The sequence below is a fragment of the Micropterus salmoides genome, unplaced genomic scaffold, assembly GCF_014851395.1.
Source record: "Micropterus salmoides isolate LMB-PRFRI ecotype aquatic unplaced genomic scaffold, ASM1485139v1 Ms_hic_scaffold_2, whole genome shotgun sequence".
NCBI lineage: Eukaryota > Metazoa > Chordata > Actinopteri > Centrarchiformes > Centrarchidae > Micropterus > Micropterus salmoides.
The window spans coordinates 50,061,724-50,089,496 of NW_024041150.1; the positions used below are offsets into that span (position 1 = coordinate 50,061,724).

At 42.9% G+C, this 27,773-nt stretch overlaps 1 protein-coding gene across 1 annotated transcript; it reads left to right on the plus strand.

Annotated features, from left to right (window-relative positions):
- The first annotated feature begins 11,368 nt into the window (after positions 1–11,368).
- Positions 11,369–25,017, plus strand: LOC119912027 (CD5 antigen-like). Its single transcript, XM_038731000.1, has 5 exons — positions 11,369–11,468; positions 14,615–14,647; positions 14,749–14,764; positions 23,233–23,507; positions 24,902–25,017. The coding sequence occupies exons 1-5, from the start codon at positions 11,369–11,371 to the stop codon at positions 25,015–25,017; spliced, it is 540 nt and encodes a 179-aa protein (XP_038586928.1).
- The last annotated feature ends 2,756 nt before the right edge of the window (positions 25,018–27,773 follow it).

A 27,773-nucleotide genomic window follows, 5' to 3' on the forward strand; every position in this document is an offset into this window, starting at 1 on the left:
CTGCCTTGGTTTGATCCAGTGTATAGTGAGGAGGAAGAGGCGCTGAATAATCAGGGACTACAAAAACACTACAGATGACATTTGTGTTCAGTCTGAACAAACCTTTGTTCTTGTGAGTCTGCTTTAATCAAATATCTGACGCCCGGCTGACGGTGAGTTTTTTTGCTCATTTTGTTTCTTCCACCGTTCTGTTTCCCTGTACCTTGCCTGCCTCCCTGTGTGTGCTCTCCCTCTCTCTCTGATCCTGAGCCCAGCTGACCGCCCACACCTTCACCTCATCAGCCGCCTCCTCTGCCTGCCACACCTGCCTGCAATCAGCTCCATCTCCACCAGTATATCTACCCCGGTTCTCCACCATCAGAGGAGTTGGATCAGTGGAGCTGCTTCTGTTCCTGCTTCTCTCTGCAGAGGAGACAAACAAACTCTGACCTCAGTCTGCATACTGACCTTTGACCCTGAGAACAACTGTTTTCACTCTCCAGATGTTACTGTTGGAGACGTAGACCCAGTATTGTCCTACGTCTTTGTCTGTGGGTGATTTCAGGGTCAGACTGAGGTCTCCAGTTCTCAGCAGGTCTTCCTTAGTTTTAGTTCGGTCTCTGTAAAACTGGTCCTGTTGGTCAGGCTGGTCAGAGCCGTTCTTCTGACACACGCAGACTGTCTTTGAGGGTTTGGGTTCATAGCGGTTCCACTCCATTTTAGAGTCTCCAGACAGGGGAGCTGTGGTCTTGAAGGGCAGCAGGACAGACTCCACCCCCTCCTCCACCTCCACCTGACAGACTGAGAGGACAACAAAGCACAACATTTTTGATTGAATGTGAAATTCTGTAGCTGATCAAAATGTGTCAGATGTTTGATTGATCATCTCTGTGGACTTTAAAGAACTGATCAGAGCCTTGATGTTCATTAAGTGGCGTTCTATTGAAGTGACAGCTTCCCTGAATAGATCATTAAACATCTCATGTTCTTATTAGTAAATATTGATTAGTTTCATGATAAAATATGAGCCAAACATCTACAGCTGTGAACTCTGACCTGTATCTACAGCACTGACCTCTGATCTGTATCTACAGCACTGACCTGTATCTACAGCTCTGACCTCTGACCTGTATCTACAGCACTGACCTCTGACCTGTATCTACAGCACTGACCTCTGACCTGTATCTACAGCACTGACATTTGATCTGTATCTACAGCACTGACATTTGATCTGTATCTACAGCACTGACATTTGATCTGTATCTACAGCACTGACCTGTATCTATAGCTCTGACCTGTATCTACAGCTCTGACCTCTGACCTGTATCTACAGCTTTGACCTGTATCTACAGCACTGACCTGTATCTATAGCTCTGACCTGTATCTACAGCTCTGACCTCTGACCTGTATCTACAGCTTTGACCTGTATCTACAGCTCTGACCTGTATCTACAGCTTTGACCTGTATCTACAGCTCTGACCTGTATCTACAGCACTGACCTGTATCTATAGCTCTGACCTGTATCTACAGCTCTGACCTGTATCTACAGCTCTGACCTCTGACCTTTATCTACAGCTCTGACCTTTGACCTGTATCTACAGCACTAACATCTGATCTGTATCTACAGCACTGACCTCTGACCTGTATCTACAGCACTGACCTCTGACCTGTATCTACAGCACTGACCTGTATCTACAGCACTGACCTTTATCTACAGCTCTGACCTTTGATCTGTATCTACAGCTCTGACCTTTGACCTGTATCTACAGCACTGACCTCTGACCTGTATCTACAGCTCTGACCTTTATCTACAGCTCTGACCTCTGACCTGTATCTACAGCACTGACCTTTGATCTGTATCTACAGCTCTGACCTGTATCTACAGCTCTGACCTTTATCTACAGCTCTGACCTTTGATCTGTATCTACAGCTCTGACCTTTATCTACAGCTCTGACCTTTGACCTGTATCTACAGCACTGACCTCTGACCTGTATCTACAGCTCTGACCTTTGATCTGTATCTACAGCTCTGACCTCTGACCTGTATCTACAGCTCTGACCTTTGATCTGTATCTACAGCTCTGACCTGTATCTACAGCTCTGACCTGTATCTACAGCTCTGACCTTTGACCTGTATCTACAGCTCTGACCTCTGATCTGTATCTACAGCTCTGACCTGTATCTACAGCACTGACCTTTATCTACAGCTCTGACCTCTGACCTGTATCTACAGCTCTGACCTTTATCTACAGCTCTGACCTCTGACCTGTATCTACAGCACTGACCTTTGATCTGTATCTACAGCACTGACCTCTGACCTGTATCTACAGCTCTGACCTCTGATCTGTATCTACAGCACTGACCTCTGATCTGTATCTACAGCACTGACCTGTATCTGCAGCTCTGACCTCTGACCTGTATCTGCAGCTCTGACCTTTGACCTTTATCTGCAGCACTGACCTTTGACCTGTATCTACAGCACTGACCTTTGACCTGTATCTACAGCACTGACCTGTGACCTGTATCTACAGCACTGACCTGTGACCTGTATCTACAGCACTGACCTTTGACCTGTATCTATAGCAATGACCTCTGACCTTTGATTTTTATCTACAGCTCTGACCTCTGACCTGTATCTACAGCTCTGACCTTTGACCTGTACAGTGAGGAAAATAAGTATTTGAACACCCTGCTATTTTGCAAGTTCTCCCACTTAGAAATCATGGAGGGGTCTGAAATTGTCATCGTAGGTGCATGTCCACTGTGAGAGACATAATCTAAAAAATAAAAAAATCCAGAAATCACAATGTATGATTTAACTATTTATTTGTATGATACAGCTGCAAATAAGTATTTGAACACCTGAGAAAATCAATGTTAATATTTGGTACAGTAGCCTTTGTTTGCAGTTACAGAGGTCAAACGTTTCCTGTAGTTTTTCACCAGGTTTGCACTGCAGGAGGGATTTTGGCCCACTCCTCCACACAGATCTTCTCTAGATCAGTCAGGTTTCTGGGCTGTCGCTGAGAAACACGGAGTTTGAGCTCCCTCCAAAGATTCTCTATTGGGTTTAGGTCTAGAGACTGGCTAGGCCACGCCAGAACCTTGATATGCTTCTTACAGAGCCACTCCTTGGTTATCCTGGCTGTGTGCTTCGGGTCATTGTCATGTTGGAAGACCCGGCCTCGACCCATCTTCAATGCTCTAACTGAGGGAAGGAGGTTGTTCCCCAAAATCTCACAATACATGGCCCCGGTCATCCTCTCCTTAATACAGTGCAGTCGCCCTGTCCCATGTGCAGAAAAACACCCCCAAAGCATGATGCTACCACCCCCATGCTTCACAGTAGGGATGGTGTTCTTGGGATGGTACTCATCATTCTTCTTCCTCCAAACACGGTTAGTGGAATTATGACCAAAAAGTTCTATTTTGGTCTGACCACATGACTTTCTCCCATGACTCCTCTGGATCATCCAAATGGTCATTGGCAAACTGAAGACGGGCCTTGACATGTGCTGGTTTAAGCAGGGGAACCTTCCGTGCCATGCGTGATTTCAAACCATGACGTCTTAGTGTATTACCAACAGTAACCTTGGAAACGGCGGTCCCAGCTCTTTTCAGGTCATTGACCAGCTCCTCCCGTGTAGTTCTGGGCTGATTTCTCACCTTTCTTAGGATCATTGAGACCCCACGAGGTGAGATCTTGCACGGAGCCCCAGTCCGAGGGAGATTGACAGTCATGTTTAGCTTCTTCCATTTTCTAATGATTGCTCCAACAGTGGACCTTTTTTCACCAAGCTGCTTGGCAATTTCCCCGTAGCCCTTTCCAGCCTTGTGGAGGTGTACAATTTTGTCTCTAGTGTCTTTGGACAGCTCTTTGGTCTTGGCCATGTTAGTAGTTGGATTCTTACTGATTGTATGGGCTGGACAGGTGTCTTTATGCAGCTAACGACCTCAAACAGGTGCATCTAATTTAGGATAATAAATGGAGTGGAGGTGGACATTTAGAAGGCAGACTAACAGGTCTTTGAGAGTCAGGTGTTCAAATACTTATTTGCAGCTTTATCATACAAATAAATAGTTAAAAAATCATACATTGTGATTTCTGGATTTTGTTTTTTAGATTATGTCTCTCACAGTGGACATGCACCTACGATGACAATTTCAGACCCCTCCATGATTTCTAAATGGGAGAACTTGCAAAATAGCAGAGTGTTCAAATACTTATTTTCCTCACTGTATCTATAGCACTAATCTCTGATCTGTATCTACAGCTCTGACCTCTGACCTGTATCTACAGCTCTGACCTTTGACCTGTATCTACAGCTCTGACCTTTGATCTGTATCTACAGCTCTGACCTTTGACCTGTATCTATAGCACTGACCTTTATCTACAGCTCTGACCTTTGACCTGTATCTATAGCACTAACATCTGATCTGTATCTACAGCTCTGACCTCTGACCTGTATCTACAGCTCTGACCTTTGACCTGTATCTATAGCACTAACATCTGATCTGTATCTACAGCTCTGACCTGTATCTGAGCACTTTTAATCACAGCAGCCTTATTTCATGTCTTATTCCTCCTGGATCCTCAGGTGACCCAGATACTGACCTGGTCCTGTTTGTGATTGGAAACCACATCAGCACAGTTTAAAACCAGCAGCACCTGACCAATATCAGAAGCACCTCAGCTGTCATGTTGCTCTAACTGTTTAGATGGACTTTGTTTTCTGATTTAACATTGTGTTAACTGTCTGAACTCGTCTTTCCTCACATCTCTTCATCACATCTTCAGAGGGAGCCACTAATACTCAGGGAAAAGACAGGATTGGTGGACATGTGGAGACACTTCATACAGATGAGACAGTCCTGCCCCTGGAGCCCCGGGGCGTTGGGGGTGCTGTGGGGTTGGTGACGGCCTTGCTGGTGAGTGCACGCCTAGCTCAATGGGATGGGGTTGGTGGTGGGGAATTAGCGCTTTTAAGAATGTAATATATTTCTAATGAACAGTTTAACATTCACAAGCATGACCACAGTGTACACACAAGCAGCACATGTTAGAACAGTGGCTTTTTGAACACAAGGCCGCAGGGTGAACCCTTAGCCTCACCCCAGGAGTTAACGTTAGCTCCTTGATGAGAGAAGTTAACTTAGCTCTTTGAGGAATGTAATTAACATGTTTTACTCAAAAAACGGTTTCCACATTCTTAAAAGCATTAACATAGTGTACACAAGCAGCATGTGTAAAACAGTGGCGTCTTGAATAGTTGCTCCAGAGGCGTGCAACCTTTGAGATGTATAGCAATTGTAAGTCGCTTTGGATAAAAGCGTCAGCTAAATGAATAAATGTAAATTTAAATGTATGTACGTCGCAGGTGAGTGGGGAAGAGCGGGCTGGATTGGTGAGCAGGCAGGAGCCTCAGTGGCGGAGCTGGTGCGTCATCTGCAACAGCCGGCGGACCAGGGGATGGTTGGCGGATTTCCAGCGAGAAACAGCTGTGGGCGCTCTGTGCGGACGAGAGTTCGGACACCGGCACCGGATGACCCAGAGGGAGTAGCTTCGTGTGCCCTCGTCGACCAGGCTGCAGCTTGTACTGCGCCCACAGATGGCCTGGCGGACTACTGGAGCCACCTGACCCAGAATTACACCATTTCTTTTGTGGATTCTTCTATCAACGAAGTGGAGGAGGCCACACTGGATTTGAAATCACTGTGCGCGCAAGGATCCAGAGGCGCTCCTAACCCTAAGACTGACTACATTAAGAGTAAAGTCAATACAACTCATAAAGCCAAGTTTAAGCGAACAAACACGGACACTAATGACAATATAAACACTTTGCAGTGACAGGCAATAATAAAGCAGAGACTTTTTTTTTTTTTCAGACAGTAAATCATGCGAAAATAATCTGGGATCCTACATTAAAGCCTAAGGGTATTTGGGGAGGGCATTTAAATATTAGAAGCCTGTATCCAAAATTTTATGAAATTAGAATTCTGCTTCTTGGTTCCAATCTTGATTATTTGTGCATAGGTGAAACATGGCTGCATGATAAAATCCCCACCTCAATGATAGATGTGCCTGGATATAAGTGCTATAGAAAGGATAGGGTTACTGGTAGAGGAGGAGGAGTTCTGGTTTACATAAAGACTCCTTTAAGACCAAGGAAGTGCAATTAGATGAATATCTTTCAATTGAAAGTCTATGTGTAAATTTTGCTTTGTCCCCACGCATGTTTAACATCCTTGTGGTGTAACAGTGACAGTGAGTAACAGTGAGGTCCTTATTTATGGAGATACTAATGTTAATTGGTTAAATAAATCCAACAGGAAACAATTGAAAGAACTAACGTCAAAATATGACTTTCATCAATTTATAAATGGACCCACTCGCCTGACAAAAACATCACAGACAGCAATAGATTTAGTTTTCTCAAATAAGCATGAAAGAGTCTTAAAAACATACAATCTGGTGTGTGGCTTATCAGATCATAACATGATATTAATTTCCAGAAAACTCTCAAAGAAGCGGCTAACTGTATATAAAAATGACCAAAAGGCAACAAAGTTAATAATTCCCCACAAGGATCTTAATAAATTTGAGAATGAGTTAACTAACACTAATTGGGATGAAGTCTCACAAGTGTTGCCACGTATTTACTTCTACAATGAGTAACATTTTAAATACATTCTTAAAACAATGCAAAAGACCACAAAGAAAAGTACAGCTTCCATGGGTAAATGATGCAGTGCGACAGCTTATTAAAAAAAGAGATTTTGCTCTAAAACTCTTAAAACCAGATATGACAGACCTGATGTATATTTAAAGGTTATGAAATCAAGTAGTAAAAGCTCAAAAGCAAACTATTATATGAAAATTCTAACTGAAGCTAAAGGAAATTATAAAGCAATGTGGAAACAAATAAACAGTTTAAGTGAACCTAATGTAAATACAAATAATTCAATTGAACTAAAATGTGAAGGAAAAAACATTTCAGACCCTGTCCAAGTTGCTAATGCATTTAATCAATTTTTTATTAAATCCGTACAAGATCTTGCTTCTAAATTTTCAGATAAAGAGCCCCCCAACATATTGTCATCAGCAAATGAGAATGGATCAGGCAGTGGTATTGAAAGCTATTTCAGACCTGAATACCAATTTATCCAAAGGCAACAATAACATAGCATTCCTGGGGGTGGTGGTGCATAGATAGATGCTCCAGAGGCATGCGACCTCTGACATGTATAGCAATTATAAGTCGCTTTGGATAAAACCGTCAGCTAAATGAATAAAAAATATAAAATATGCTCCAATTATCATCCAAACTTTGACCCACATTATAAATGTCTCTATTACTACTACTGCTTGGAAAAAGGCACTGGTTAAACCCATCTTTAAGTCCGGGAATACCACAGATCTCAGTAACTATAGACCAATAAGTCTTGTTAGTTAGTAGTTTCAGAACAGCTCAACTCAATATTTAGAAACACATCAGTATAAACACCCTCAACAGAATGGTTTCGGACTGAACCATTCCACTGAATCAGCCATCTGCGCATTACTGGAAAACATTGTGCAGCCGCTTGATGAAGGAAACATCGTGGGTGCAGTATTCCTGGACTTAAAGAGGGCATTTGACCCAGTAAACCATAGCCGTCTTATCTCAAAACTGTCATCCTAACATGTCACACCAGGCATTATCATGATTCGAGTCATACTTACAGGGCCGAGAACAATGTGTAGTTATTGATCATGTAAAATCTGCCCCATGTAAAATTAAGACCGGAATCCCTCAGGGAACAATACTGGGGCCTATTCTCTTCAGCCTGTATGTGAACGAGCTGCCTGAAGTGTGTCCTGAAGTTGGCCTTCAGATGTATACCGATGACACTGTGGTTTATGTGTCTGGCAAAAGCCTTGCTGTTATCGGCAGTACACTATCCAAAAGTCTTGTGAAAATAAAGTGTTTAATTGGCTAAACAAATCCTGTTTAACAATTAATCTGAAGAAAACTAAATCTGTGTGTTTTTCTATAAAAAGAACTCGGACAACAAATGACCTTAACATCAAAATGAATGGCGAACTCATTGATCAGGTAGAACAAGAAAAATATTTAGGAGTGATTTTAGATTCTCAGCTAAACTTTAAAAGTCATATCAAAAACATCTCAATAAAAATTTTTGTTTAAAAACTTTGTTAATTTTGTTAATCTTATCATCTTCCTAAAATTAGCCTATTTGGATAATTATATTTATAATTAATGCTGACCACACGTTGATTTTGAAAATTTTTTGAACCCCCCCCCCCCCCCCTCTTTTATCACCCAGTAAGAAGTAAAGTAATAATTTAAACTTTTTAAGGAGTAATTTATTATGTACAATTTCTGAGTAACTTTCCCAACACTGGTTGTGGGGGAGGATTTTCTGTTTGGGGTTTAATAAAATACTAATACAGTAACACATTGTGTATATAACGGATAATTACAGTAATGACAGAGTTATTGTGAAAATCACAGTAACCAATAATCAATAATCACAGTAATCATCATTGTACTGCTGAAAAGCTGGTCCAGGCCTTTGTCTCCTCCAGACTGGATTACTGCAACACATCATTGGACGTGTTCTGGTCAGTACACTAACATGCAGTACACTGCGTACACTGTGTACTTACTTGCTTTGTGCATTATTTTTGACAGGTTAGTGTTATCTCAGATCAAAGACTGCGGTTGGGCTCTAACAGGAAATGACTGTCGCAATATTGCACAATCCCCCCAGCACAGAGGGAGCAGAGCTCCAAAAACAGCCAGGCTTTATCACCCAAACTAAAAAGATCAGAATCTGGTTTACTGACAAGTTTTAACTTCCAAGTAATTTGATTTGGTCTATTGGTGCATAAATAAGAATTCTATAAAATAAAAGCAATAGAAAGCAAGAACTGTAACCACAACTGTTCACTAACAATGTAATGTCTGATAGAATAATAATAAAATAAAGTAACGACAGATTTATTTTTTTAAAGGTTCACAAGCCAAGAATGTTCTTTACACCACGACCCAGATGTCTTGATTAATAACTCAAAATGTAATGACAGAATAACAGACAGGCTGCAGCTGTCTTACCGCAGGACCTCTGTGAGCGTGATCGGCAGGCCGCCTCCTTAGATTCCTTCCATCTACATATTTGATTTCTCGCCTCAAAACTTCTGGTCCGTCCTGGACTTCTGGGGCCTCATGTATAAACGCTTCCTACGCACAAAAAGGTTACATACGCTGGTTTTCACGCACACGTGGGATGAACGTGAGAATGTGCGGACCCTCCACCAACTTTTGTCTGGCTCTGTCAGTGAACTCCAAAGTGCCAAAACTCACCAAACGTTTCAAAATAGTGTTTCCACTGCAGTTACTGTGCAGATGTCAATCAAAAACCTAATTATGTCACAATAATACACAACAAAAGTCTGATCATGTCTGTAGTGGTTTAATATCAAATAAAATTGAACGTGAGAGGAATAGATCATGACGTCTCTGACATATTTAACTGCACTTCATATCACATGTTATCACTTTATCATCTAAACATTCAAACCAGCGGTGTTATTTGTGCTGCTGCTAGTGAGCCAGAACTATTCCATACTGCACCTTTCAAGTGTAAAAGAAATAAAATAAGCCAAATTAGTGGCAAATCTTAAATCAATGTCCGCTAAATATTCCATCAGCCCCCGGAGCGCAGCAGAGAGGACCTGAGTGTGGTCACGGACACTCATGGTCAGTTATGGACCTGCCAGCCTAAAGCCAGGATGATGTCAGGCGGCAGGATCCCGGCTGCCTTTCCCCGATGTTAGACGTGAATTTAGCACCTGAGTCCTCTTCAGACTCGGCTAACTGATGGAATTGTCATCATCATAAAAATCTGAGATAACATCAAACAGCATTAAAGAGTTGCAGCAGAGAGCGTCAGTAGTTTCTAATAACATCCTCTGTGCATATTTAGCTTTGGTGTGTAAACACGCTGCAGTGAACAGACTGTCAGGCGCACAGAGCGCACTGAGACGCAGATCTGCATTCTCACCGCTGACTGAAGCCACCATTCTGGTGAGGTGTGAAGCATAGTCCGTATGACCGCTGTAAACACTGCGTGACACTCGTGCGTAGTGCTGCACGGCTGCTCTGGCTCTGCAGAGGAAAACGCCAGTGGAAGGATTAGAGAGTGTCCGTGAAGACTTCCTGGCCCATGATGATGACTGGCTAATACTTCGATTTAGATCCCCAAGAGTCGTGCTCTTGGACCTGTGTGCTGAACTGGGTCCAGCATTAGAGAGACCAACCTGGCGGAACCGTGCCATCCCGTACAAATACAAATAGTGTTTGTGGCAGCCAGCTGTTGGCAGCGGGAGCCGACAGGTGTGTGTCTGATGGGATCAACAATATATAATGTTTACCTTTCTACCTACACTCTTTGTTTAGAATAATATATAAAACTCTGGATTTTCTTTTGTTTCTGAACCAGCTGCATCAAACAATCTGTAGGCTACTTTCTAACTTCCACCTCACAAGCGCCTCGATTGCTGAATCAGAAAAACTCTCTTCCTCTTCTTTGACCTCCACTTTATGTCAGACCGTGTTTTCTTTATTTCAGCCAGTATGAGTCTCTGAGCTGCACTGACTCTTATTGTAACACTAACGCCACTCCGTCGTTTTGCGTTTGTTGCTGATCAAAGAGTTCAAACCATCAAATGAAACATTTCTCCTCTCCTCCACTTCAGTGATCAGCACCTCGATCTCACACTCAGTGAAGTTTCCTTATTTTCACCTGTTGTCATTTGGACCTCAGCAGGTGACGCTGGCGTGTTTATGCTCATTTGCATAGTCATTTATGGGAGGAGCCAAGGTGAGTGGTCTGCCCTGGTGTTCTGGTCTGGTGTCACTGTCTGTGTTCTGGTCTCACTGTCTGTGTTCTGGTCTCACTGTCTGTGTTCTGGTCTGGTCTCACTGTCTGTGTTCTGGTCTCACTGTCTGTGTTCTGGTCTGGTCTCACTGTCTGTGTTCTGGTCTCACTGTCTGTGTTCTGGTCTCACTGTCTGTGTTCTGGTCTGCCCTCGTGTTCTGGTCTCACTGTCTGTGTTCTGGTCTCACTGTCTGTGTTCTGGTCTGCCCTCGTGTTCTGGTCTCACTGTCTGTGTTCTGGTCTGTCCTGGTGTTCTGGTCTGGTCTCATTGTCTGTGTTCTGGTCTGGTCTCACTGTCTGTGTTCTGGTCTCACTGTCTCCTGTGACAGAGACTCAGTCAGACGAGGACTCTCCTCCCTGTGAAACTAAAGCCAGCTGAATGAGCTGTGTTCCAGTAAAGCTCCACCTCTTCCTGTACACAGATCTACACTGAGGACAGCACGTGATGATCAGAGCAGAGAGCAGGCAGACGGCCAGAGAGACGGTCTACCTGGACATGGATCACCTGTTGCTGCTGCTGCTGCTGCTGCTGCTGTGGAGCTCAGGTAGGACTTTAAACAGCACGTGTTAGAATTCAGATCTCTTTACTGGATCAGGGAGAAAACCAGTATGAAAGGCTGTTCAGGGTGAAAACACTGAAAGACCTGCACAGTATTTAGGTGGCCTGGAGATATTTAGAGATCTAGCTGGAGGAGAGGAATTCAGCTGAAGAGCCACATATTCAAAAGAACAGGAAACTAAATGGCAGCTCCCCGTCCTTTCTGATGCTCGCTAGCTTCACTCATAAAGCTGAAGTATCTGGGTCTAACCAAGTCTCAGCTAAAAACAGGATATAAGATCGTTGCTGATGATAAACTCACTGATTAAAAATGTTTCTTCCTGTCAAAGAGCTGACGTACAGCTACATTTAAGGCACTAAGACCTTATCTGACCCAGTTTATGAAGTGTGAACATTTTCAGTATTTTCCCCCTAAACGGCCTCTCACAGAACAAACTGCTCACAAAAAGAGTTTTTTGGACTCTCTAATTAGAAACTGCTTCTTCCAACTGAGAAACACTGTACATCCAAACTAAGAGCTCTGGTGTCAGAGGTTGAATTTGAGAGGATCATTCATGCTTTTATTTGGTCTCCTTTAGATCACTGTAACTGTCTTTTCACTTGTTTGAATAAGAAGGAGCTTCACCGTCTCTTAAGGCTGTTCAGAACTCTGCTGCAAGGCTTCTAACTCACATGAACAAAAGAGCGCACATCACAGCTGTTTCACCATCACTTCACTGGTTACCAGTCCAGTTTAGAGTTCAGTCTGTCTGTCCCCACTCTTTCAGCTGAGGAGAGTTTCTTTAACAAATGGATTATTGAACTTTAATGTTATCAATATTTAATCATTTCTCTATATTACTAAAATAATCGTGGGCACTTTTATTGGGAATAAGTAAAGTTGTACCTGTAATTCAGAAGTAACGTGGCTGCATGCACTAATATCAAGGACTGCAGTATTAGCAGCAACATGTACTTTATCCAGGTTTCAGGTATATCAAATACCTTCTTACACTAGTGCGCTCATTTTAATGTTCCAGTCAGAAGAAAACACATTTCCAATCTCACGCAGGTTTTGTATCATGCTGATGAAGTGTCAGGTGTTCAGTAGGGCTGGACCCCAATATTCAAATATTCGATCGTTTGGTACGTTCGATTTTTAATTTTGAGGTTCGAATGTTAAGTTCACGTCAAAGGGAAAACAAAATGAAGCCCTGAGCTGTGTGAGAGCACTTTAACTGAGTGATGAGAGCAGCAGTGTGGCAGTTCTGGGTTATTGCTTCATTTCATTACAGATCAAAGAAAGTCAAATAGCCTACATTTTAAATGAATCAGTAGCCTAAACTGTAGGCTACAACAAACTAACAACAACATAATGAACACATTTAAATCATTGTATTAGGCCGAGTGAAGAAGAACATGTAGTAGTAGTTATCTCTCCCCCATCAGCTTCTCCCTCACTCGTGTCTTTGCCAGAACCTCCTGGGCATTTATCCTTCTTTTGATGTTCTGCTTATATCTATAAAATCCGTAGCTGTAGCTCGTGACAGCCAGCTTTAAACAATCAGCATAACGCGACCGCTGGATCCAGCTATAAAAGAATAACAGAAAAAACAATGTGGCAGTTATTTACATTCAGGTTTTTGGTGTTTGGGTTTAAATAAATGACATTTTCACCATCAATAGATGCAGAAAAGAAGCCAGAAACTGGTGCAGAAAAATTCCCCCCCAGTGCTGAAGCTAAACCTATGCTCATGCACTTCAACAACAAAATGACTTCATTAATTCATTTGTGTTTGTGCTGCAGCCTGATTTCTGTGTGACGGTGGTGAAACAAACTGGATGTGAGAGCAGCAGGAAGCTCTGTGGTATTTTTTGATCATTAAGAAAACCCAGTGAGCTCTAACTGTCCGCTGTGACGAGTTATATGTGACATAAACTTCCGAAACACGCAACTACAATCCTCCCTCTGTAAGAAGCCTGAATAGAAAGCTCTTCTAGAAAAGTCCAGTGCTGGTTTGAACAGACCTCTGCGCTCTAACTCAGACCTCATGAAGTCAGATAAGACTGGGGGCCAATCTGCTGGCTCATTTGGTGGAGCAGCAACTGTTCCATTAGAGTCTGAGCTGCTTGTATCTGATGCTGGCTGCACATCTCTGGCTGTGCTCGTACTGGCTGATGATCCAGCATCTAATCTGACAAACGGCACCACAGCCCCTGTAAATTCTAGATATTTTCTATATATTAATATTATCCGCTGCATCAGGCCCATTCAAACTGGCTTTTCAGATATATAATATTTATAAAATGACTGGGCTGAATATGTGCTGCTTATTATTTACTGACATGTGCATCCATATTGCCCAGTCTGTCCAGCTAATCAACATTTTAATAGTCAGTGTGAATCCACTGCTTCCCATCATGCATCAGTCCAGAGTTGTAACTAAACTTCACTGTCTTGTTTTTAAATGATGTATGAGGAGTGCCCTCACATCCTGTCTGGACTGGTCCACAGATGTTTCTTGCTGAATGCGTGAGTTTAATTTAAACCAGCGCTGCTCAGCTGCTTAGCAGGACAGACAGACAGACAGATTCACTGCAGCTGCACATTAGGCTGAGTGTCATTTAGTTTTTTCTCTCCTCGTGCCTAGAAGGACAGTCCCTCTTCATCCTCTCATCAAACATTCACGTTCACCTTTGACAGGAAAGTGAGGCGGGGCCGTCCAGCTCTGTGCTGGACTGTCACTGCGTATGTCGTGTCGCATCAGCTGGCTGAAGTTGATTCGCGCTGAGTCGGCTTTATCAGTTTTGTTTTTCAGTGCTGCTCCACTCAGGTGCTGCACAGGCGACTAATACCAATGTAACGAGGTCTGGTGCAGAATGTAATATGTGACATTTGGTTTTGAAATGTAGTGAAGTGAAAGTAAAAAGTTGCAACAACTTAAAATACTCAAGTAAAGTACAGATACCGAAATAAACTACTTAAGTACAGTAAGTATTTGTACTTTGTTACTTTCCACCACTGATCTCACCTACAGTAAACTGGTAAAATGAGTCCAGAGGGAGTTCACTGAGATGTTTCTGAGCTGATAGAAAGTTCTTTACAAAACAACCTGATTGTTCTTTCTGTCCACGGCTGTGCTCCAATCACAGGACTCCAGGCTGAAGGACGACACACCTCAACAGGTAAAGAGAGAAAGAAAAGAGAAAGAAAGAATCACAGAAGCAGAATCAGTTTAGTCTCTAGAATTCACTTCTTTACTGATGACTCTCTGGTTTCTGTTCAGAGCCTGATGATGTCAGGTTGGTGGGAGGAGCCAGTCGCTGTGCAGGAACACTGGAGGTGAAAAATCAGGGAGACTGGAGACCAGGGAGTGGCTCTGTCTGGACCCTGAAGACAGCAACTGTTGTCTGTAGAGATCTGGACTGTGGCTCTGCTGTTTCTGTTGGACAGAGACAGGAGTCCTTATTCAGACCTGTGTGGTGGATCAGGTCTGACTGTGTTCAGTCTGGATCTGTTCTGAGGGAGTGTGCATCATCTGATTCCTCTCTCTCCATCCTGGATCTCACCTGCTCAGGTAAGCCCATCAGTGACATCATCTATGACAGTAATGTACCGAGGTCAGGTCCGGATTAAGAAGTCAGAGGCCCCTGGACAATTTGTCTTGTTGGCCCCCCCCACACACACATGAGCACAATTAAGGTTTTGAATTCCAGGGTATTATTTGTTGGAAACATCTTTAGCTTATACAGGATTTATGCTGACAGGTTACAGCCTATGATCACAGTCTGAAGAACAATATCAACACCTGTACACGTCCTCCATCATGCAGGATTTACACCACATGCTTGCAACAACGCTGTCCTGGACCAGCAGCAACAATATCAAGACATTTCCCTGCTTAGTGTGACTCACTGGCTATTAGTATTAAAATAACTGCAAACTCACAGAAAAGTCCGCTCCATCTCAGAGTCCAGGGCTGAATTTCAGCATCAGTACATCCCTGGTAGCAGCATGAACACACCTGTCAACCCTCCCTTTATTCTGCTGTAATTTTAACCTTTCTAAAAATACCGCTGGGCGTATTTGAAATGTTTGCTACGTTCCCCTCCGGTAAAGCCAGTTGCAGTATGTAACGTTAGAACATCAGCTGTAACAGAGACAGGAAGTCAACGGCACCCGCCAATAAAACAAGAAGAACAGCAGCACGAGGGGAGCAGTTGCCAGGATGGATGATGCAGGGCTCTACAGAGTATTTCACTCGCATTTATCCATAAAAATAGATTCATGTAAAGAGGAAAAATGATTTACGAGTAAAGACTATAAAGTACCATAACTGTTCTGCATGAATGGTTCTGATTATTGACAAGTATTTACTGCATTAATAAATTAGAGACCAATGTAGACTGTGTTTCTTGCATGGATTTTCTAAATGGAAACATTCCACAAAAATTAAACTGCTGTAACAGTGGGCAGTGTTGGGAAGGTTACTGTGGAAATGTAATAGGTTACCGATTACAAGTTACCCTATTTCAAATGTAACAGTAGTCTAGGTTAACTATTTCAATTACTCCATCAAAGTCATTTATCACATCTGATAACCTTTCTAAATTTCTAATGAATGTTTTCAACTGTTAGCCATTTTCAAAGACAGCTTGAGAGGCAGATGGTGGCGCTGCAAATTCAGACATGAGAACCAATCAGACCATTAATCTGGACCTGGTCTAATGTGGTCTACATGTGAAAACACCAGATAAATCGTCCTTTAAAGTATTTTCACAAATTGAAAAAGGAAACTATGTTTGATTGAAACTTTAGCCTCTTTGGACAATCTAGTCCAGATTTGAGAGCTCTAGGTATAGTGGTTTTGGATCTGGACCTGGTCTAATGTGGTCTGCATGTGGAGAAAAAGCAGTGAAATCACCCTTTTGTCATTTACACAAATAAAATAAAGTTATTTCAAATCTAAAAAAGTGTTTCAGACAGCGTTAAGGCTTTGCCTAAAATGCACAACAGCTTTCACAGCAGTAAGAGGTGCAAAAAACGGAGATTTGGTCGCTCAGCAACGTTAACTTTCACTTAAGTTCTCCTTAACTTTCCCCTTAACTGCAGAATCGGAAGCTGCGAATTGGAAGCTAACTTCAGCGTCGTTAAAAAACTGTAAAAAGTATAATATTATATGAAATTATCATGAATACAGTAATCAATATACTACAACTAAACAGTACTATTAAATGAACATTACACTTCTTATTTGATGTAATAATGTTGTACTACATACTAGATCCTCCACTGTTTTTAGACTGGTGGCCAAAACAAAATGGCAATAATTATAATTATGGCAATAATTACAGTTGTTGAAAGAACGTCTCTCTCCCTCGTTCTCCATTCTTCCTTCTACTTTACTTTAGCTTGTTGGCTAACAGCTGACTTGAATAACATCAGGTCCAGTGCAGCTGACCTGCCGCCCAGACGCGTATTTATGCCAAGGATGATGCGTTCAGTAAGTCAGTACTGCAGCGTTACTTGGATTAGTAACTGCAATAATATTACTGTTTTGTAAATAGTTATCTGGAAAAAGAGTAAATGTAAAATGAGAAAGTAATATTATTACAGTTCCTGCCCAACACTGCTAACAGTAGGCCTGGCTATGAAATCAGTTTTAATTTAATGTTAGTATGATAGCAATTTTTCCTTGCTTTACCTTTAGCTTTGTTTCCAGTCTCTTTGCCATCATGCACAGGTAGGAGGGAAGTTTTTAAGCAGACACACAAGATGATTTTCCAGAGAGATTATTGCAGATGAGGTTTGTGGTTTATTGCAGCAGTAAATAGTACAAACAGATGAACATAGCGGTTGATTTCTTATCTTGTTTCCAGTTGTTTGCGTGTATTCTGACTCTGTGGTCTGGCCAGAACTGTTTGTGCTCCCCCTACCTGTGCCTACCACTTCCTGTCACCTATGCCCTCTATATACAACCACGTGCATCTAATCACTGCCACCCAGTGTCCAAAATACTAATATAAATATATCCAAAGAAAAATAAAATATCACGCCAACAATAAACATAAATGGCTCCTACAGTTAGAATATTATACTAATAGAGATCATTTATACTCCACAGATTCTGTGCAACCAAAATAAAAGTTTTTTTAACAATGAAATAATACTGAAAACACGAGAGTGAACACTTAAATTAGGGAAACACTTTAACACCCTCCCTCCTCTGAGGGAGTAAACACGAGCCTACAGCTCCACACTGCTGTCTGACCCTAACCGCTCCACGACCCGCTCCGCTCTGCACCAGCTCCTCTCTAGTAGGCCTAACTATACTCTCCACCAGCGGCGTCGTTAGCCCGGATGTTTTTTGAAAAGCCTCCGATCTCAGAAGAACAAAAGACAACGATTTTGGAGCTGGCTCATATAGGAGGCAGTTTACTAAGAGACCAGTCAATCACTCACAGTCCACATCAGTCGCGGACAGAATGTAGCCTGTAGAAATGTTGAGGGAGGAAAAACCAAGTTGCTGGAGGCCGGAGCAGCAAAGTTCCTCAGTATTACAGACTTTTCTTTGTGCTGCTGTTCCTTCTAGCTGAAGGCAGCAGTGATGATGTCTGCAGCAGGGGTGGGTACATCTAATGTAGGCCTACTCTTAATTTCGCTACATCTTCCATTCACACCTTTTATAACTTCTCCAGTCTGTAATCTGCATTTTGCTTCATTAACAGAAATGAGCTCCTCCAGGCTGTGTGTGTGCAGTCACGCAGTAAAGCGCTGGTCGGGCGCTTGTCACGGTCACAGAGCTGGGCGGATGCAAACCTTTAGAAAATCAGCCAAATATCTTTTTATGTTCTACTAATACAACTGAAATGTAGTGAGCCACACCGTGGACCTGCTGGTCTGTTGGAAAGCAGCCTGCGTCGCTCTTTAACAAGCCGGCAAGTGAAACACTTTCACTTTCTATTAAAAGCGTCTTTAGTCTCTGCAGAGCAAATGAAGACTACACACTGTAAGATCTTTGTCAGACGATCACTGCATTGATTCTGATATATTAAAAGTGTCCTGTTGTTGAACAGAGCATCGCTTTGGACATTAGCCTGTTTCTTTTCTTTAATACACATCGGTTACTATTTGTTTCATCGCGATGTCCGACGGTGAGTCCATCAACAGAAAGTCGCTGGTGAAACTGACTTTCACTCAGCAGCTACCAGCTGTTATTTATTTTTCAGATGCACAGAGAGAGATAATAAAACAGTCCTGTTGGGCTTTACGCACGACGCACAGCTTCCTCTGTATGTAGTTTACCTGCTTCAACAACCAGCTGCTCTCGTGTTACTGCCACAATAATTATCTGTGGTGTGAAGATTGTTTAGATGCTTCAGGAATAATCAGATTGTTTTGGCAGCCTGTGCTACTGCAAAGCAAGCGGTTTGGTTGGCTACATGTCCATAATAAAAGGCACAGGCAGCAAAGTTATATTTTAAAGTGATCTTGCAGATGATGATGTTGTGCTGCTGTTTGGAAACATGTTGAAAGTGTTCAGACGTGGAGAACAAGTGTGACAGAGTATTAAATGTAAATGTCTGTGCTGTTAGAAAGACGTGTTCTGTTGTTAATGATGAACTGATGTTGGAGTTGTGCTGAGTCCAGTTTGAATCACTGAATTGTTGTTTCATGACATGTTTTTATTTTGTCTCTGGTGTCTTTATCTCTACTTCATCTTCTATTATCTCTCCAGACTCTGTCAGGCTGCTGGACGGGACTAGTCTGTGCTCAGGCAGACTGGAGGTGAAGTCTAACCAGTCTAACCAGTCTAACCAGAGGTGGTCCTCAGTGTGTGAAGCTGACTTTGACCAGCAGGATGCAGAGGTGGTCTGTAGGGAGCTCGGCTGTGGGGCTCCTTCAGTCCTCCAGGGGGCGCTCTATGGAGAAGTGGAGGCTCCGATGTGGACCAAAGAGTTCCAGTGTGGAGGCCATGAGTCTGCTCTCCTGGACTGTAGAAGCTCAGGCTCAGCTAGAAACACCTGCTCACCTGGAAAAGCTGTTGGACTCACCTGCTCAGGTAGAAGAGGAGCTGCAGCTTTGATTTGCTTCATTTCTCTTCTGATGAAACTCACTTTATTGTTTTACTGATGACTCTCTGGTTTCTGTTCAGAGCCTGTCAGGTTGGTGGGAGGAGCCAGTCGCTGTGCAGGAACACTGGAGGTGAAACATCAGGGAGACTGGAGACCAGGGAGTGACCCTGACTGGACCCTGAAGGCAGCAGCTGTTGTCTGTAGAGATCTGGACTGTGGCTCTGCTGTTTCTGTAGGACAGAGAAAGGAGTCCTCAGACAGACCTGTGTGGAGGATCTGGTCTGACTGTGTTCAGTCTGGATCTGCTCTGAGGGAGTGTGCATCATCATATTCCTCTTCCTCCATCCTGGATCTCACCTGCTCAGGTAAGCCCCAGATGTATAAAGACGTGTTCTGTTGTTAATGATGAACTGATGTTGGAGTTGTGCTGAGTCCAGTTTGAATCACTGAATTGTTGTTTCATGACATGTTTTTATTTTGTCTTTATCTCTACTTCATCTTCTATTATCTCTCCAGACTCTGTCAGGCTGCTGGACGGGACTAGTCTGTGCTCAGGCAGACTGGAGGTGAAGTCTAACCAGTCTAACCAGAGGTGGTCCTCAGTGTGTGAAGCTGACTTTGACCAGCAGGATGCAGAGGTGGTCTGTAGGGAGCTCGGCTGTGGGGCTCCTTCAGTCCTCCAGGGGGCGCTCTATGGAGAAGTGGAGGCTCCGATGTGGACCAAAGAGTTCCAGTGTGGAGGCCATGAGTCTGCTCTCCTGGACTGTAGAAGCTCAGGCTCAGCTAGAAACACCTGCTCACCTGGAAAAGCTGTTGGACTCACCTGCTCAGGTAGAAGAGGAGCTGCAGCTTTGATTTGCTTCATTTCTCTTCTGATGAAACTCACTTGTTTTACTGATGACTCTCTGGTTTCTGTTCAGAGCCTGTCAGGTTGGTGGGAGGAGCCAGTCGCTGTGCAGGAACACTGGAGGTGAAACATCAGGGAGACTGGAGACCAGGGAGTTACTCTGACTGGAACCTGAAGGCAGCAGCTGTTGTCTGTAGAGATCTGGACTGTGGCTCTGCTGTTTCTGTAGGACAGAGAGAGGAGTCCTCAGACAGACCTGTGTGGTGGATCTGGTCTGACTGTGTTCAGTCTGGATCTGCTCTGAGGGAGTGTGCATCATCATATTCCTCTTCCTCCATCCTGGATCTCACCTGCTCAGGTAAGCCCCAGATGTATAAAGACGTGTTCTGTTGTTAATGATGAACTGATTTTGGAGTTGTGCTGAGTCCAGTTTGAATCACTGAGTTGTTGTTTCATGACATGTTTTTATTTTGTTTCACTCTAATCCCAAATGAGTTGACTTTACTAGATATTCACGTGGAAACCCGTTGCCTTAAACCATTTCAGTTTTTACACAAGGTAAAACTTAATGGTTAAGTTGTATTAACACAGAAGCTTAAGTTGATGCAGTAGACAAATCAAGTTTGCTTTAGTAGTCATTACTCACAATCATTAGTGAACAGAAATCATTTTTATCCTGAAGTCATGTTGTCTAAACTAAGGATTTTAAGTTACACATGCAAAGAAATATATAACAAATATAAAGCAAAACATTCATCATCACAGCTTAAAATAATCTGTTCATATAAATAATGTTGTTTCTTTTCTTTTATTTATTTATTATATGTTGACTTTGAGATTATTGTATTTAAATAAATTTGTTTTAACCAGCTGGAAGGGAAGAAATGATCTAATCTTTACATTTATACATTTCAGTGTTTCCATGTAATTAATTTAGATCAAACATTGCAAAGTAACACTCTGTAACACAATGGGCCAGATTTACTAACGTCCTGTTCTGAGTGTCTTTAGTTCAGGGTTCAAAGGGGCCTGAACATACCTCCTTTTCTTGGATCTGGCTTCTCTTTGCCATGCAGAACCTGCAGAACCTGTCCACTGCAAAGCTTTCAAAGAATCCTGTGAGAGAATGAGCAGCCAAGTTATCAGCAGCCACATACAACACTGTGCCTTTAATACATGCTCCCAGCTTCTCAACATAAACACCGTGTTGCTCCAAAGAAAGCAGATCTTGGATGAGCGGATGGAGAATTTTAGCATAGCCATATTCTTTTAGATCAGAGGCTGAGTGGAGTGTGGACCTATAGTTTGATGCTACATTAGCTATCACCCAATACGCTGCACTCATTTTGTGCTTCTTGTTAGAGGTTCCCAACGGACCTCAAAATCATCAACAGCAGTTCTGAACTCTTCTCCACCATGAACCATCTCTGTATGTTCTGTACTCATGAGGCTCATGCTTTTCTACTGGAAGAGCTTTGTCTAAAATGTCTGCCTGTTCAACTTTTGCTGTAGCATTGCATTTAGAGGAATATATACAACACTTGATTTTTTTCCTCTCTCAATAATATACTTGACGGGCATTTAAAAGGTTTGTTCACATGAGCTGATCTTCTTTTAGTGGTTGATAAGGTGCCACAAAATCTTATTACATTTCTCTCTGTGGCAGCCCTGACCAAATGTCTCACAGTTGAATCGTCTACATCTGTGTGTTTTTAAGAACGTCCCTGACTGAATTATGCAGCAGTGGCTGGGAAAGTTCACAGATCTGGATGAGTTGTTGTTTGACCTCTTGCACACAACTTTCTGGAGTGTGTAGGATGGTTTGCATCTTCAAAAAAAGAGAAGCTAGATTGTGCTCCAGCTGTTTCCCCTGATCATGAAGCTCTTCACTGCTGGAATCCTCACGGTCTTCTAAATCAGGGGCGTCATCTGGAGGCACATGTTGTTATTGGGCCATTTCATTAGTTACACTACTGAGACTACCTCTGGCTTAAACACCCTCCAGCTGTCTGTTCTGTGCTCTTTGCTTCTATGTGCATTAGATGTGGACTATACATTAGTATGAAATTTACATCCTTTATATGGACACTGGACTCTGTGATTAACTTTTAAATGTGTACTGCGTGAAAAAAACTGCTTCTGTGCAGGGAGCAGAAAAATCACAGCTGACAGAGAAATGTTACTTGGGCACTTTGTCACATTTGTGTATCCTGAGATTTCTGGTGAATCTTTGACAAGTGGACCTTAAGTGCATTAATGGAGGTAAATGTGCACAAACACTCTTGGTGTAAGCAGGGAAAAGGAACAGTTCTACTGTAGGTCCCATGTTTCAACCAGTTTTAACAGGTAACTCAAAAGTCTAATTACACGTAAATCAGTGTGGTGTCTTTATCTCTACTTCATCTTCTATTATCTCTCCAGACTCTGTCAGGCTGCTGGACGGGACTAGTCTGTGCTCAGGCAGACTGGAGGTGAAGTCTAACCAGTCTAACCAGTCTAACCAGAGGTGGTCCTCAGTGTGTGAAGCTGACTTTGACCAGCAGGATGCAGAGGTGGTCTGTAGGGAGCTCGGCTGTGGGGCTCCTTCAGTCCTCCAGGGGGCGCTCTATGGAGAAGTGGAGGCTCCGATGTGGACCAAAGAGTTCCAGTGTGGAGGCCATGAGTCTGCTCTCCTGGACTGTAGAAGCTCAGGCTCAGCTAGAAACACCTGCTCACCTGGAAAAGCTGTTGGACTCACCTGCTCAGGTAGAAGAGGAGCTGCAGCTTTGATTTGCTTCATTTCTGTTCTGATGAAACTCACTTTATTGTTTTACTGATGACTCTCTGGTTTCTGTTCAGAGCCTGTCAGGTTGGTGGGAGGAGCCAGTCGCTGTGCAGGAACACTGGAGGTGAAACATCAGGGAGACTGGAGACCAGGGAGTGACTCTGTCTGGACCCTGAAGGCAGCAGCTGTTGTCTGTAGAGATCTGGACTGTGGCTCTGCTGTTTCTGTAGGACAGAGAAAGAAGTTTGTATTCAGACCTGTGTGGGGGATCAGCTTTGTCTGTGTTCAGTCTGGATCTGCTCTGAGGGACTGTGTATCATCATCTTCCTCTTCCTCCATCCTGGATCTCACCTGCTCAGGTAAGCCCCAGATGTATAAAGACGTGTTCTGTTGTTAATGATGAACTGATGTTGGAGTTGTGCTGAGTCCAGTTTGAATCACTGAGTTGTTGTTTCATGTTTTTATTTTGTCTCTGGTGTCTTTTGGCGTTTTTCCATTACCAGTACCAGCTTGGCTCGGTTTGGCCGTGCCCCGTTTTCCATTGCAGATAGTACCCCTTAAAATGGAAATATGTCCAAACAGTCTGCAGAGTGTAACAAAGAGCCTGTGAAGAAGCAGGTGACTTTATAATGTAAGGGTATTATGCAGCTATCAAAAGGAGGAAGGGAGTAGGGACCAGCTGTCCTGAGATGAAGGCCTATCAAGGACAGTCTGATAAGAAAACTCTCTAATGAGCATCTTTCCCAGCTGTAACATAATAAAATAATAAAACACCACACAGTGAAACACTGGTCTATTCTGATGAAGCATGCAGGGTGAAACAGTAACACAGTAAAATATCACATTTCCATCACATACTCCTCTCTTGTGATCATTCTTTGATCACTCAAGTATATACAACATTACAAAAAGATCATCAGGTCATAGAAAGTCATCATGATGTGATCTACAGCAGTTTAACAGAGAAAAAGAATCTGGGTCCTTCCTGTCATCACAGTGGCATGTTATTCTTGTTCATGGAGTGTGATCATTTGAATGGAGACACATTTCTCAATAGCTCCTACAATCAGACCTCTGGCACATGGAATAATGCAGCATCCACAGAGAGCTACAGCAATCATTAGACCTGCTAGCATGGGCATCACTGAGGCCTTTTATTTAGCAAATACAGAATCAGACCGGTCGAACGTGTTAGTGTCTACTTCAGAGTTCTCTGCAAGTTCTTCTCGTAGGGAACGCAGTCCTTCCAGCACTCAGTTCACCGAACCATCTGGAGCTGTATTGTTGGGCACAAACATACAACAGGAGTTATTAAACATTAGCCCAGCAGCCCAGCCTCTTCTGGTGCTTCTCTTGCCTCTAACACTGCTATTTGATGTCAATGCCTGTAGTTCACTGTGGTGTTCTGTTGTGGTGGCTTTTGTGCATCATGCTTGTGATGCAAGAACGGCAACAGAGGCACTGTTCATGCTGTTGCAATGGCAGCAAACATCAGTGTTGATCCTCGTAGGCCACACATATTTGGGTGTCTCACTGGGTCCCATGACGTCTCCTTCCAGAGACAACCATGCTACTCACTCTCAGCAGTGGTGAGACCAGGAGTTTTCCCACTAGCTCCCTTGTGTTGATGTTTGCTGTCTAACAGCCTGTGAGTCCGAGACAAAGGGGGCCTAAGCGTTCCCAATCCCTCCTTCACTCACAACACAAGGTGCTGATTGTGCACGCTTGTTGATCTGTTGTTGTACTGGTGCAGGCACCTTCCTGCAGTGGCTGGCGGGAATCCACGTAGTTCTTTCCGCCACTTTTACCGCTGTGTATGTTGTCAGGAGCACCTTTCCACCTCTGCGCCTTCCAGTGCTTTTCTTCTGAAGTCCTTAACCACCACAGAATCTCCTGGCAGGAGACTGTGCAGTGGTTCTGTCGCTGGAGAGGGTAGGGCCTCTTTAACCTGCTGATGTAGACGGACAGAGCAGAGGACAAAGTCTGGCAATACTTTAACATTCAATCATTCTCACAGTGATGTGTGTCAGGCGGTACTCTGCTCGCTGCCTCTGTCCCTGTTAGTGGAGGGCACCCTAAAAGAATCATACCTGGTTCTTATCCTGGTTCTCATCAACACCACCGGCAACACCTCTGTTCATGGAAGACCTGTGTCTTCACGATACTTAGCTAGCTTAACCTTCAGCATTCTGTTTCTCTACTGCGCCACCGATTGCTGGGTGGTAGGAACAATGTTGTCTCAAATCAGTGCCCATATAAGAGCCAAGTTGTTGTCATGGCTTCACTTCCTAAAGGTGTTCTGTTGTCACTGTCTATTTTTGAAGGCACACCCCAGCATGGCAAGATTTCACAAACCAGGGCTTTTCTTATCTTCTTCTATCCATTTTGGAAACATATCAACTATCATCAACAGCACGTATTGACTTTGCTTGGGTTTAGCTAAAGACCTCCCTCATCAGGTGGTCACATGGTTCTTCTGGTGGTGGACGTGCTGCAAATGGAGCCAGTAATCCAGCCTCTGAGCTTCCAGGCTGTCTGATAACACACCTCACACACAGACTTGTTCTCATCACGTTCCATAGTTTTGCATTCAGTTGCCCCTTTTCTCTGTGGAGGAGAGCGCATGGGCTTTTATACTTTTATAGGAGAGCTTTTCCCCATCTTATCTGACTTTATTTTATCCCTTTTATATTATGTGTATTTTACTAATTTTATATTAATTTTTCATGCTCTTATATTGTTTTTTTGTATTATTCTTTACACTTGTTAAATCACTTTGAAACTTGTTTTTGAAAAGTGCTCTACAAATAAGGATTATTATTATTATTATTATTATGGGCAAAACTCTGGACCATGTTTTAAAAAAAGGGATTTAAACAATAACATCAAACAACAAGGAACGAGCAGGCGGCATTCTTTTCCTGTAGAAATGGGGTCAGTCTGTTAGCGTGCATCACATTTTATCATCAACACGGCAGCAGCTCACAAAGAAACATCCAGCATAACATACAGCAACAGACACAGCAAGCAACACGACAATAAGCACCAGGCATCTGGTTTGCTTCCAAGATGTAGTGTCAGAACAGGTCATGTGATCGTCCTTCGGTCAAGTCAAGTGAAAACGTAGGTCAGGTCTTTGTCGTCCCCGAGTACAGGTAGACTATAGAGAGCCATGTCAGTCAGTGAGGCTCTGTCAGCTCAGCTTCGTCAGTTCAAGTCAGTCAAGTGCACTGTTAGTTCACCATGAATCATGGGAGAAAGCTTTCTCTCTCTGTTCAGTCTTTGTCAGTAATGGGATCCCTTGTCCATAAAATCATCATCACCTCTTTATGGTGATTGGTTTTGGCTTGTATGCATTGGGAGAGAGAGCTTTACTCTCATCGTGATCACATTCCCAGAGAAGTTATTCTGTCCAGTTGCAGTTAGAGACAGACAGACAGCCTTGTGTGTGGCCATTGTGGGCTAAACGCTTTAGCAACACAATGGTCGTCTCAGCACGCTTCTATGGAGGACCGATCCTGACACAGGCAGAAATAAATAAATGCTCAATAAATAAATAAGCATCCAATTAAATACACACAAAAATAAAGTAAATAATTAAAGCTGCAAGCAGCGTTGGGCGGGCCCTCGCACTTGTAGCGCGTCCGCGCGTGAACCGGCCGAGTTGCATATTCTGGAGCTCTGCCGGTGCGGCTGTGAATTTCCTACGCGGCTCCGACGCCGCATGAAGGTGTTATATGTCACTTCCTGTGTCCCCTATGTGGAGCTACATAGCACTTGCCGCTATGAATATAAATCGGTATTGGCGTGTAGATGTCTGCGGGGTGGGAGAGTTATCAAGCACGTAAAGTTTGTTTCAGATGTGAGCATGTACACTGAACAATAATGTACCCAAACAATAAAATAAATTCCTTTTATATTTCCCTGCCTTGTTGTTTATGTGTACATACAGAGGAAGAATGTGAGAACAGCACACATTTCATCGTTACTGTGTGTTAGAGCATGGGAGAACAGTGGATACTTTTAATACAGCCCACACCCCTAATACTGTGTAACTATAACAAGTAGAGAACAGAAGAAAAAGATGTTCTTTCTTTACAACTGTCTGCATAGCTTATTCATATTGTGTAATGAATGAAAATAAATAGGCCTACTAGGCTCCTCTCTACTTTGACATTTAAGATTAGCTTGTTTGATCCACCTTCATACACATGTGACATTACTGTACAACTTGAGAAAGGTGAGTTGTTTTCTGCTCCAGCCTGCCTAAAAGAAAAGCGTTTTTGGGATTAAATGGACTTTATTAGCTGCTGCAGTGCAGGATGAACTCAGAATAGACCCATTTCTCCCTTATTATTCTAAATCATGCAACGAAGAAGAAGAAATGCATAATAAATCCTGGGACAAAATCTGTCCACAAATACTGTACAGCATGTAGTCTGATGAACAAGACTTGTGTTATAGCTGACTTGGGCAGTGAAATGTTTTTTTAATTCATGTGGTCATAGTTGTCCACAACTCAAATCAGAATATAAGAAGAAATGTTTTATACCACCTCAAGAAGGCTTCCTATCAGAAAGGTAGGAAGGTATTTCAAATGTACAACTGCAATACTTAAATCTAAG

Excerpts from the sequence above, each read along its gene's own strand:
- LOC119912027 (XM_038731000.1), top strand. The coding sequence starts at position 11,369 with ATGATCAGAGCAGAGAGCAGGCAGACGGCCAGAGAGACGGTCTACCTG. Across the intron at positions 11,469-14,614 it reads GCTGCTGCTGTGGAGCTCAG|GACTCCAGGCTGAAGGACGA; the intron begins GTAGGACTTTAA and ends CTCCAATCACAG. Across the intron at positions 23,508-24,901 it reads CCTGGATCTCACCTGCTCAG|GCACCTTCCTGCAGTGGCTG; the intron begins GTAAGCCCCAGA and ends GTACTGGTGCAG.